The sequence below is a fragment of the Pteropus vampyrus genome, unplaced genomic scaffold (genome assembly GCF_000151845.1).
Source record: "Pteropus vampyrus isolate Shadow unplaced genomic scaffold, Pvam_2.0 Scaffold624, whole genome shotgun sequence".
Taxonomy (NCBI): domain Eukaryota; kingdom Metazoa; phylum Chordata; class Mammalia; order Chiroptera; family Pteropodidae; genus Pteropus; species Pteropus vampyrus.
In genome coordinates this window covers 201076-212576 of record NW_011889405.1, presented here as the reverse complement: position 1 = coordinate 212576, position 11501 = coordinate 201076, and the positions used below count along the sequence as shown (strand labels likewise).

The following is an 11501-nucleotide window of genomic DNA, read 5'->3' as shown; positions in this document are numbered from 1 at the left end:
GGCGGAGCAGGGGGTGGCTCGCTCCACTGTCGCTGCAGGAGCCCAGCCTCAGGTTTAGGGACACCTGGAGGCGACAGAACAGCAGCAAACCCAAGCAGAGGCCGATATCCCATTTACAAGCACCTCTCGTTCGTTTGGAAAGAAACAAATTTCCACACCAAATAAGGCAGCGGACCTCGGAGCCGCTGCCCACTTCACACAATTCCTTTTAAGTGTCCAAATGCAATTACACTTGGAACTTGCCTGGACTGGGCCTCCCCGGCCTCCCCCCAGCCCCTGGCCTCCCTACATAAACAAGAACCCAGCTGGGCCCCAGCTGGCCTGCCCCGGGGAGGAAGGGAGGGTCACTAGCTGCCTGCAGCCTCCGGGCCTCTCAGCCCAAGGCCTGGCCGTGAGCTTCAGCGTCCTAGAGCCCTCCTATTTGCCCCTCCCCGCCAGGAGGTCGCCGGGCCGCGCGGGCAGCGATTCATACCCGCTCCTGGCTCTGAGGTTTGCACCTGGGCAGGCACGCGAGTCCTCCTGGGGGCTGGAAGCCCGCAGCCCCCGGGGCAGGTGCAAGGCAAGCTCTATTTCCGGTTCACCTCAAGATGCCCAGGGAGGCACGCACCCCCCCACACACACACACACACACACACGCAAACTGGGCATCATCTGTTCCCGCAGGGAAAGCACAGGCTGGAATTCCCTCGGGCTCCCTGGGCCGTGAGAAAGTTGGCCCACAGCAGGAGGGTTGAGGGGGCTCCCGAGGGGCTCCCTGGGAAGCCAGTCCTCACCACCGGGTCTTTCTGGCACCCCTCGGGATCCTGCACCCCCCCCCCCCCAGGCTTTGGCCCGGTGCCCCAGGCCCCCCGAGGGTGCTCGTGGGGGGTGGGGCCGCGGTTGACTCATCCGCGGAAGGGCACACGCGCCAATCCCCCGCTCGCTGGGCGCAGGGAGCGCAATGATTTTCCACTGGCGCCATCTGATTGCTATTAGGGCTGCGGGAAGGGAATTCCTGGCTCCATAAGCCCGCGGGGGGCCTGGGCAGAGTGCGGGGGAAGAGTGGGGTGCCCCTGGGTGGCCCCACGGACCTGCTGCCGAGTCCGCCTCTCAGAAGTGCCTGCAGCACCCTGTCCCTGGAGCCCTTGCCCGCCGCCTCCCCGCCTCTCCGTCAGCCCCTCAGTGCCTCTGATCGTCCGGGCGGGTCCCCCACCCCACCCTCCGGCCCGCACGCCTTTGTGGGCGCCCACGGAAGGCACCAGGCAAGTGGACAGCTGGGCGCTCCCTCTCCCGCGCAGCCCCGCCGAGCTGCAGGACGCTCGGGAGAGTAACAGCTGGACTCGCGCCGCAGTGCTCGGGCCAACATGACGTCACGGGGCAGGGAGATGAGTTCCCAGTGGGGCTCTGGGGGGGGCTCCCGAGTGGGGCATTCTTTCCTGAAGCCTCATCCCGGCTCAGCCCCTCCTCCGCCTCCCCTCCCCCTCCCCGCGGGGCCTGGAATTGGGTTTGGGGCGGGTTCAGCTCCCAGAGCCGACTCCTGCGTCTTCTCCGGAGGCAGGCAAGGGCTCGCCTCCACTCTGAGCGCGCCTTTTCCGAGGCTGCCGCCCTGCTCTGCGTTGGCCTGCTGGCCTGCTGGCCTGCTGTGGGTCTGGGTCGGGGCCAGAGGCGGGCGTCACCGAAGGAGCCACACAGAGAAGGCCCTGGAGGACCAGGACGGCTGCAGGTAGCTCCGTGGGGCCCACGCCCAGGGGAGGGAAGCCCAGGAACAGGGCTGCAGGGCGAAGGCCAGGAGAACCAGGCAGGCGCCTTAGGGACCAGGCAGCTCCCAGAAGCCACACAGCCCCACGCAGAAGCCCTGAGACCCCAGAGAGGGCTGTCACCTCCCTACGGCCTCCTGCAACACTCTGGAGGCTCCAGGCGTTCCAGGGACACTGGGGACCTTGGGGAGTCCTCCTTCCGTGTGGCAGGCCCTGGTGTTCTGGCAGTTCTTGACCCCCAGGCTGTCCTCCACTTCCTGCTCTGTCCTCCTGTGGATGGGGGCTCCCCCTCTGTCCCTCCGCCACCCTCGCCAGCAGCTGTCCAAGCCTGGAAGGGTGGGGAGGGAACGCCCAGCGGGCAGCGTCCCAAGCGTGGTGAGGTGGCTTCCTCTGCTCTCACGCACTGTGCACCCCCGCACTCCCCTTTCCGTGGGTGCCGAGCCCCGGCAGCTGTGGGGCCGGGCCTGGGCTGCACGCCACGGTGGGGTCAGCCTCATAGGAGGCTGAGAGGCTGCGTCCCACCTTCTCCCAGGCCGGAGGCTCCTGATGTGGGGCTGGCGCTGGACGGGGGGCCTGTCGTGAGATCTGGAAGGTCTTGCTCCCCCCATAAGCCTCTTCAACCCAGGCTGTGAGCAGGGGACTTCAGGGCCCCGGGGGGGGCGGTGACAGCCAGTGCTCTCAGGCCCTGTGGCAGTCTGGGGACAAGGAGAGGGGCTGGGAAGAGGGATTGGAGAATTGGAGTCTGAGGTTCCCACCTGGGCCTCTTGGAGGACAGGCTCACCTAGCGGCCGTGGGGCCGGCATGGGATCGGGTCTGGGTGGTGGCGGGGTGCGGGTGCCAGGAGATGAGGCGCTTCCTGAGGCCAGAGGAGGCAGACAGGTGACTGTGGCCATGCCTGGCCTGGTGTTTTGAGGGGAGGGTCAAGAGTGAGCTGAGCTGGCAGCTTTCACTTCTTTTCGTTTTGTTTTTTGGTCAGCTTTACAGAAGCCCCCTCTGTCACGGGCTGGCTCCCGACCTGAGGAGCACACGCGCTCACACACACACTCACACTCACGTGCACTCACACGTGTCCCATGCACATGTCACACACATGTCTTTTCCTGGCCCATCTGGGGTCCACTTGGCTTCTAGATCACTCATGAAGGCAATCGCTTTTCCGATTGCCCGTGGCCGGCAAGACGAGGGCTCAGGGACACACCAGGGCCGCCCGCCTGCCCAGCCAATCAGCAGAGGTGAGCTCGGGTGGACAACACGACACACCCGGCCCCAGCAAGGCATCCCGGGCAGGTCCCAGCCAGCTGCCCTCGGGAGCACCTGTGTAGTTGGGCGGCTAACCCGCCCAGGTGTAAAGGCAGGACTGTGGACAGTCAGGACACCCCGGGGCCAAGCTGGGAGCCCAGCCCTAAGGGGTGGTGCATGTCTAGAAAGGCCTCCAAGAAGAGTGGGCGCAGTGCAGGGGGCATACCTGGGCCCAGGAAGGATGGGGTGAGGCAGGTAGGTTTGGGGTTGCAGGCACCGGGAGAGCTTGGGCAAGCCCCAGAGCCCGGGGAGGCTCCAGGCCTGTCTGTGGCAATGGGGACACGTGGCCCGATGTGCCGGTTGCGGGGTGGGTTAGAGATGCACACCTCCTAGCACCTGCTCTCTGCACATGCGCACTGCACACGCATGGCGAACTCGCTCACTTATTCTGGAGCACAAGGGCTCCCCACAGCCCCACCCGTAACCGTCCTGGGGCACCCCTGCAGCCCCCACAATGTCAGGGCGAGGTCCAGGGTGGTGCCGTCCCATAGTGTGTGGGAGGGGTATGCCTTGGGGAGGTGCTGTTTTCCCCCCTCCCAGAACCAAGGGTAAAGAGGGCGGGCCATCCACACAGACCACCACCCTTCCCAGCCAGCAGTGGGCGTGCCTGCTGAGGCCCCGCCCTGCTCTAGGGGGTGGTGGCTATGGGGGGGGGGTGGCACCCTTGACCCCGGCAGAGGAAGGAATTCCCAGCCTGGAGCAGGGGCTGCCCAGCGCTCCTTCCAGGTTGTGGGGAGCGTCTAGCAGCCTGCCGCAGCGACCCTGTCCCCCCAAAGCCCCTTCTCTGCTCACAGCCTCAGTTCTCCCACCTGCACGATGGGAGGGGTAGATGCTTGCCTGTGGGGGCAGAGCTCAGGTTGAGGGACAGTAGTCAATTCAAGGGGAGCCCCAGGCGGGTGGACCAACAAGCTCTGCCCGCCAGGGTGGAGCAGCCTCTGGCAGGCACCCGCCCCCTCCCGGACTGCCGCCCCCACAGACCTCCCCACCTGCATCCTGGCAGAGTCCAGCTGCCCCTCCACCAGGTGGCAGTGGCTTCCTAACTTGCTCCCTCCAACCGCTCCTGCCTCCCAGCTGCCTCCACACAAACCTGCGAGCTGCAGTGTGTGCGGTGGTTATGGCGTGTGCCCCTGGGCAGGTGACCTCACCTCCTTGAGCCTTGGTGTCCCCATCAAAGCGGAGTGACCATACCTGCCTCAGAGCTGGCAGCAAGGACCAAATGGGAAGATGGGTGTCGGCTGGCTGGCACTCACTGACACGGCTGATGGTGGTGACAGTGATGCTGGTGATGACTGAGCTGTCCTGCCTGCAAGGCACCTGTGGCAGAAAAGCCAGACACCTTAGCGTACTATAAGCACGAGGCCTAGCCAAAGATCTCCTCCACCAGGACACCTCCCTGCTTTCTGCGACTGACCGCTGGTAGCCCCTGTCCCACCACAGCCTGAGCACAAAGGATGTGCCCGGGAAATATGTGTGGCTCCAGGACCCTGGCAGCCCTAGCGGGAAGGGGGAAGGAGGGCGGCTTCTCGCTCATCGAGGTCTCACCAGCACGTCAGCAGGGCGGAGGAGCCCGGGCAGGAGGCCCGCAGAGCAGCCACTGTGCCTCCCGCCCTCCCGCCCCCGAGGGAGCCAGGGGACTGCTCTCGGCCTTTCCTCCAGGGCGAGAGCCCTCGGGGCCTGGGGACGGGTCAGAGTCGGGGTGGACTCTGCCGCCAGGATGTGGCCCTTTCTGCCTTCGCCAGGTGGGGCGTGCCGGCCGGCCGGTGAGCTGTGAGCAGGGCCGTGAGGAATCCGAGCTCGGCCGGCCTGGAGATGGCTGGAAACTGCTCCTGGGGGGCCCACCCTTCCAACAGGAACAAGGTAAGTGCCAGCGGGGCATGGCGGGGGCTCCGTGGCCCCAGGTCTGCGGCGTGGGTGCAGTGGGTGTGCTCAGCCCAGCTCCCCCGACACACTGCACTGCCCAGGCCCTACCTCAGGCGGGCAGCAAAGCCCTCTGGGCTACATGGCACTCACTGGCTACCAGGTCCCTCTGCTGTCCAGTGTCCTCACCGGGTCACTGGGCACCCTCGAATCCCTTCCTGGGCCGCCTCGAGGGCCTCCCTTACCAACCCAGAGCCTTTTCATCTCTTCCTCGTGGAGATGGGGTGGTCAGCTATCCCCCTGAGGGGCCGGCTCCAAGGTGGCCCTGATGTCACGTGCTCCACAGAGCACTGCCCGCTCAGGCTGCCGGGCCGGTGTTGCTCAAGGCCGGAGTCCATTAGTCACGGTCACTCCCACCCCCCGTTAGCCTTCAGGCCCCGCCCCGCCCTGGACCCCTACTTCCTGGAGGCCCTTGAACTTGGGAATTTCCTTCCGAATTCGGGCAACACATGGACAAGCCGGAAGGACCTCCGAGCCCACCTCGTGTGGCCTCTTCGCCATCTGAGGAAACCGAGGCCCCCGCCAGGTTGGGAGGCTGGCTGGGGTGAGCCTGGATGCCAGGCCAGAGGTGGACACCTGCCTGGGCCCTGAACCCAGCCTGGCATTTCCCTCCTCTGATGGCGACCACCGGAGTGGCAGCAGTGGGGAGCAGAGATGGCATCGAGGGGTGGGGGACTCCACAAATCTGGAGAAAAGGCAGAGCAGGGGAGGGGGGAGCAGGCTCCAGAGCAGGCCTTTCACAGGGCGGGACGCATGGGGGATGGCAGCCCCACGCCCGGTGACTCACCAGACCGCCCTCCCGATGGATGCGGGGACCGAGGACGGGATTGCACACTTTTTCCAGCCTGGAGAGGCACTGGGTGACCTGATCTGACTGACCCAGGCCTGGTGTAGGCTCAGGTCTCATGAATTACGGGGAGTCTGGCCCCCCGCTGAGAGGAGGCTCCTCTGTGCCCCGGAGTGGTCAAAGCCACCCACAGAGCAGGCCCCGAGCAGCAGAGCAAGCTAAGGGGCTTGGGGGTTGACAGAGTCCCCCTTGAATAGCTTGCCCTGGCCTCACAGGCTCCCCACGGTCTGGCCAACACCCTCCCCTCCAGCTGCTGTCTGCTGGTTCCCCTTAACCTGGCTCAGAAGTCCCCTCCCTTCGTTACAAGGTGTCAGGCCCAGAGAGCAGCCCTTCAGGACCCAGCTTTCTGCCAGAGCTGGGGCCCTCTGGACGGTGACAGAATTGCCCCAAGAATCTTCCCGTTTGTTCTGTTTTGGAGAGTCATGAGCCATGGGAACTGGTGCCCAGCCCTGGACGGAGGGAGGAGGGTGGGGGGTGGGGCACAGGGCCGAGGCCAGGTCGGCCTGGGCCGTCAAGTGCCGGGATGGATTCGTGATGTCGGCCAGGGTCTGGGAAGGGGAGTGACAGCACTCCCAGCAGCCTTTGCGCTTGGAGTGAGAGGTCAAAATCCACAGCCTGGGAACGGAATCTCGGTGGTGGATGTGTTGTGTTTGGCCCGCACGGTGTGTTTTAAACGTGAACGTTTTTAAAGAGCAGGGCAGTCACAACACACTCGAGGGTCCTGGCTTTTCTGGGGACGAGGGAGGGACGAGCGGGGCTGGAGCAGGGCAGCTGCCCACCTGCTCGGGACGGGGGCTCCCGGGTCTGGCAGGACTGATGCACTCTGCGCTCAGACGGGTTGTGAAGACACTGAGCTTCCCCTACAGCTTGCTGAGTAGCCGCTGCCACGAGCATCTCCCCTCCCTAGAGACCCCAGGCCAGGTCCAGAAACCCACAGGGCCACCTTGGCCCAGCGGGGACCCGCTCTGATTTCCCGGGCATCTCCGATCCCGCTATGCACCACGTCCACTGTTTTTTTTGTGTGTGTGTAACTTACAAAGGAATTTTTTTTAATCAGTATTTTCACATGTCAATGTGAAAATTTGCACGCGTCCAGGAAGTTTGAGAGAACAGTGCACTGCACGCCCACAGGCCCTTTACCAACTCGTTAATCGCTAACTTTTCTCCACACGGACTTTCTCGCTCCGTCTCTCTCGATAGACTTTTTCTCCCCCAACTATTGGGAGTGAACTGCAGACTCCGAGCCCCTTTACTGCCCCTGCCCCCAACAGCCTGTTTCCTTTAAGATCAAGGATGTCCTGTTCGTGGCCACAGTGCATCTTCCTACTGATGGGATCCTGTCCCCTATGCCGAGCCCACACCCACAGCTGCCCCCAGGTCGTCCCAGAAATGTCCTTTGCTGCAGCCGCCAGGCCCCCCGTAAAACCCAGGGTCACAGCACCATGTTCTCAGTCTGTCTCCTGAGTCCCCCTCCACCCGGAACGCTCCTCGGTGCTTTGCCACCTTGCATGGCATGGGCATTTTTTGACCAGTGTCCGCTCGGACAAGTGGGCAGCCCGGTGCCCTTATTAGTGATGGGTTATTGTCACGGTCACTCCGTGGGCCACTAGCTCCCGACTCTGGGACACAGAGCGGAGGCACCACATGCGATCAAGGGTGTCTTCTGCTCTAGCTGGAGCCAAGTAGTTGCCCCAGAGCCAGAGGCTCCTCAAGTGGTAATGAGGTCCGGCGGCCCTGGACGCAGGTGCAGGTCGGGCCTCACCAGGTGTCCTCCCTCCGCGGCCGCACAGGTGTGTCCGGGCGTGAGCGAGGCCCCGGAGCTGTACAGCCGCGGCTTCCTGACCATCGAGCAGATCGCCATGCTGCCGCCACCAGCCGTCATGAACTACATCTTCCTGCTCCTCTGCCTGTGCGGCCTCGTGGGCAACGGGCTGGTGCTCTGGTTTTTCGGCTTCTCCATCAAAAGGAGCCCCTTCTCCGTCTATTTCCTGCACCTGGCCAGCGCCGACACGGGCTACCTCTTTAGCAAGGCCGTGCTGTCCGCGCTGAACGCGGGGGGCTTCCTGGGCGCCTTTGCCGACTACGTCCGTGCCGCGTCCAGGATCCTGGGGCTCTGCACGTTTGTCGCCGGCGTGAGCCTCCTGCCGGCCATCAGCTCGGAGCGCTGCCTGTCCGTCATCTTTCCCGCCTGGTACTGGCGCCGGAGGCCCAAGCGCCTGTCGGCCGTGGTGTGCGCCCTGCTCTGGACCCTGTCCCTCCTGGTCACCGGCATCCACAACTACTTCTGCGTGTTCCTGGGCCGCCAGGCCCCCGGCACGGCCTGCAGGCACGTGGACGTCTTCCTGGGCATCTTGCTCTTCCTGGTCTTCTGCCCGCTTATGGTGCTGCCCTGCCTGGCGCTCATCGTTCATGTGGAGTGCCGGGCCCGGAGGCGCCAGCGCTCCGCCAAGCTCAACCACGTCGTCCTAGCCATGGTGTCGGTCTTCCTGGTGTCCTCCATCTACCTAGGGATCGACTGGTTCCTCTTCTGGGTCTTCCAGATCCCGGCCCCCTTCCCCGAGTACGTCACCGACCTGTGCATCTGCATCAACAGTGGCGCCAAGCCCGTCATCTACTTCCTGGCCGGGAGGGACAAGTCGCAGCGGCTGTGGGAGCCTCTCAGGGTGGTCTTCCAGCGGGCCCTGCGAGACGGCGCCGAGCTGGGGGAGACGGGGGGCAGCACGCCCAACACGGTCGCCATGGAGATGCAGTGCCCCTCTGGGAATGCCTCCTGAGAGGCAAGCACCTGGGGGAGGGGCAGGGGCCGGGGCAGCCACCCTGGTGCCCTGGTGTGAGCGGAGTCTGCATCCCGCCATCAGGCGCTTCTTGCCCCCTGGGCTGGAGGCTCCGTGGGTGGCCATGAGACTGAAGAGCCACCTGCAAATAGACGATGTGGCCCTGCCAGGCTCCCCCCAGCCACTGTCCCCCATCAGCAACCCATTGTACAGAAGTCGTCCCCAGGTGCGGGTGGTTTCTCCTCACCACAGCTTGGTCTGGGAGGGAGAGGTGAGGGGTTACCCAGCCCCGTCCACCTCCTGCCCTTTACATCAGCTGAAAATGACGCAGCCGTCACCGTCACCAGTCAGGCCACCGACTCCCTCCCTGCCCCCGGGTACCTGTTCTCACCATCTGAGGCAGTGTCAGCGGCAGACCCGGACGGGGCGGTGCTGTCTGGGGCTGGGCTCTGGGGGACCCACCTCGTAGCTCGGCCTTTCTGTGCGTGACATCCCTGCCCCCTTGATGGAGCCTGAGGTGATCTAAATGGGTGCGATTCTGGTCATGGCGAGCAGCTGGGGATGGGAAGGAGCTTCAGCCAGCTCGGGTAGCTCGCTCTCTTTTCTGACTCTGTGCCAGCCAGCCCTGGCAGCCCCCCGGAGCATGTGGTGTGTCCCAGCTGCTGTCCGCCTGGTCCTCAGGCACCTGTAGACCACCCAGGCAGCCTCTGGGCTCCAGCCCCCACCCCAAAGTGGGCACTGGCTCTGCCTGGCCACCCCAGCCCACCGGCAAGCACGGTGGCTCAGCGTAGCCAAAGGAAATTTTATGAAACAATAAATGTACATCAATAAACGTTTTATATCTTACTGCCTCTGTCCTGGCTGTGGTCTGGTGCCCTCACTAAGGACATTCTCAGGTAACTGGACGCCCCGACAAGCAGGCTTTCCGTGCCACCCCCTGAAACCTCTGTCCCCCAGCTCCTGTGCCCACGCTCCCGGCAGATCTGTCCTCACCTCTCCCGACCTGGAGTGCGTGTTGGTGGGTCAGCCACGCCATCCTCTGCTGGCGGGCCCCAGCACCCTCCCACCCGGGCCCCCTGCTCCCCCCGGGACCCTCAGTTCTTGTCACACGTCCTAGGAGCCGAGCCCTGTGCTGGCTACCATGGCCTCTGCCCGTGGGAGCACTGTATGTCCACATGGAGGCCCCCTGCGGTGGGGGGCTGCACCTTTGCCTGTTGCTTCCCATCCAGAACTCTGTCCCAAACTCCTGGAGGCAGGACTGTCCCCCTTTGCCCGGCCCCTTCCTGCTCCTCAGCAGAGGCTGGAGCTGCTCCCAGGAGACGGCCCCCCTTGGGCCGGAAAGCGTCCTGCCTGCCCCCTTTTGGGGCTCCCGGTGTCCAGCCTAGGCCCCTGACCCCTTTAGGGACTCTCTGGAGGAAACTGCTCACTGCGCAGGCCCAAGGGGAGGCCAGGGCAGGGCTGAAGCAGGCCGCCCTCCTCTGCAGAGAGCAGGGAGCAGGCAGGGAGGGCCAGTGTCCCAGCTCTGGGCAGGAGGGGTGGCTAACGGAGCGGACAGCCCAGCCCAGCGAGGGAGCAGCACTGCCTGTGGCTGGCATCTGCCACAGACCTGGCCGGCTCTGGTGACCTCCCTGATGACCGGCCCCCAGGAAGCCCGACTCAACCCTCCTGGCCACGCCAGGCCACTGCTCCCGAGCACCCCTTTCCAATAGTCCCGGCTGCTCCTCCCAGCTCGGCCGCTGCTCTGTGGAGAGCGGGGCCCCCACGTGGTTCTAAGAGCTTCAGCCGACCAAGGTGGGTGCCACCTGCCCTCCTACAGCACCCGGGTGCACCTCCCCACCCTCCCGCTCACCCCTCCCATGCCACCCAGAGAATTCCAGAAGAGCAGAGCTGGGGGCCGCCACGCCTGACGCTGTTGGGGACTCCGAGAAGCCAGGCGGAGGCCTGAGAACACGCATGACGAGGTGGGGCCAGGACCCCGGCCCCCCAACACACAGCTTCCATTACCTTCCTCACAGGAGGAGCTATGCCCGGGCCTGAAGGGCGCTGAGGGTCCTGGCCTGGAGGTTTGGGGGCCTGGCTCCTCAGTCCTGGGTCACCTCTTCCTCAGGAGCACCCCCAGACCTCAGCTCTGTGCCGGGCAGGGAGCTACCCCTCCCCCCACAGCTTGGCGGGGACCTCTCTGACCCGGCCAGGTAGGAGGGCGGGCAGCCCTCACCCAGCACCACGGCCCGGAGGTGAGGAAGGGCTGGGCCCCTGCAAACACACACCTGTCCTCTTGGGCACCAGGCCTGGGGGGCATTGATGAACTCCAGGAATCGGGCCTCTCCCAGCCCGTAAACTCATGAGCCATCGCTGCAGCCAGGCTGGGGAGCGAGCCTGCCTGTGCCCACCGCCCGGTCCCGGGGCGATTCGGGCACCTCGTGCCCGCGCCCTGGCCCACCTCAGTCCTGTGCTAATGGATGGGGAGGGGCTGGTGACAGCAGAGCAAGGAGCAGACCCTTCCGCCCCCACGGGACAGGCAGGGGAGGGGCGGGGCAGACAGGGTGGGCCCGGGGCACAGTGGCGCTCTACGCTCTCAGGCTTCCCGTCACCACCATCTCCATGCAAATGAGCAAGTAGAGAAGCGTACTCTTTTAGACAATGCCAGGGACGAATGGGGACACATTCGGAGACTCAAGAGTAAGCCTGGGGGAGGCGGGGCTGCCACCCACCAGCCACGGGACCTCGGTCTTGCTGTGCCTCAGTTTCCTCGAGCCCTGTGGTCACACGGGGTAGAAGGAAGGGAGCGTGTGGCCACAGGAGGAGGGACGTCCAAGGAACAGCCTGTCCCGAGCGCTGGCGGTCAGGGCCGTGAGTGCCACTTGTCAGGACCTGCCACGTGTGGTGGCCCCGCGCTAAGCCCCACGCACAGATCCCATCTGATGGTCA

At 65.0% G+C, this 11501-nt stretch overlaps 1 protein-coding gene across 1 annotated transcript; it reads left to right on the top strand.

Annotated features, from left to right (window-relative positions):
* Positions 1 to 1541: 1541 nt before the first annotated feature.
* Positions 1542 to 9420, top strand: LOC105308783 (mas-related G-protein coupled receptor member F). Its single transcript, XM_011384789.2, has 3 exons — positions 1542 to 1702; positions 4775 to 4892; positions 7590 to 9420. Exons 2-3 carry the CDS (start codon positions 4845 to 4847, stop codon positions 8571 to 8573), a joined length of 1032 nt encoding a protein of 343 aa, XP_011383091.1. The 5' UTR covers positions 1542 to 1702; positions 4775 to 4844; the 3' UTR covers positions 8574 to 9420.
* The last annotated feature ends 2081 nt before the right edge of the window (positions 9421 to 11501 follow it).

Excerpts from the sequence above, each read along its gene's own strand:
- LOC105308783 (XM_011384789.2), top strand. The coding sequence starts at position 4,845 with ATGGCTGGAAACTGCTCCTGGGGGGCCCACCCTTCCAACAGGAACAAG. Across the intron at positions 4,893-7,589 it reads ACCCTTCCAACAGGAACAAG|GTGTGTCCGGGCGTGAGCGA; the intron begins GTAAGTGCCAGC and ends GCGGCCGCACAG.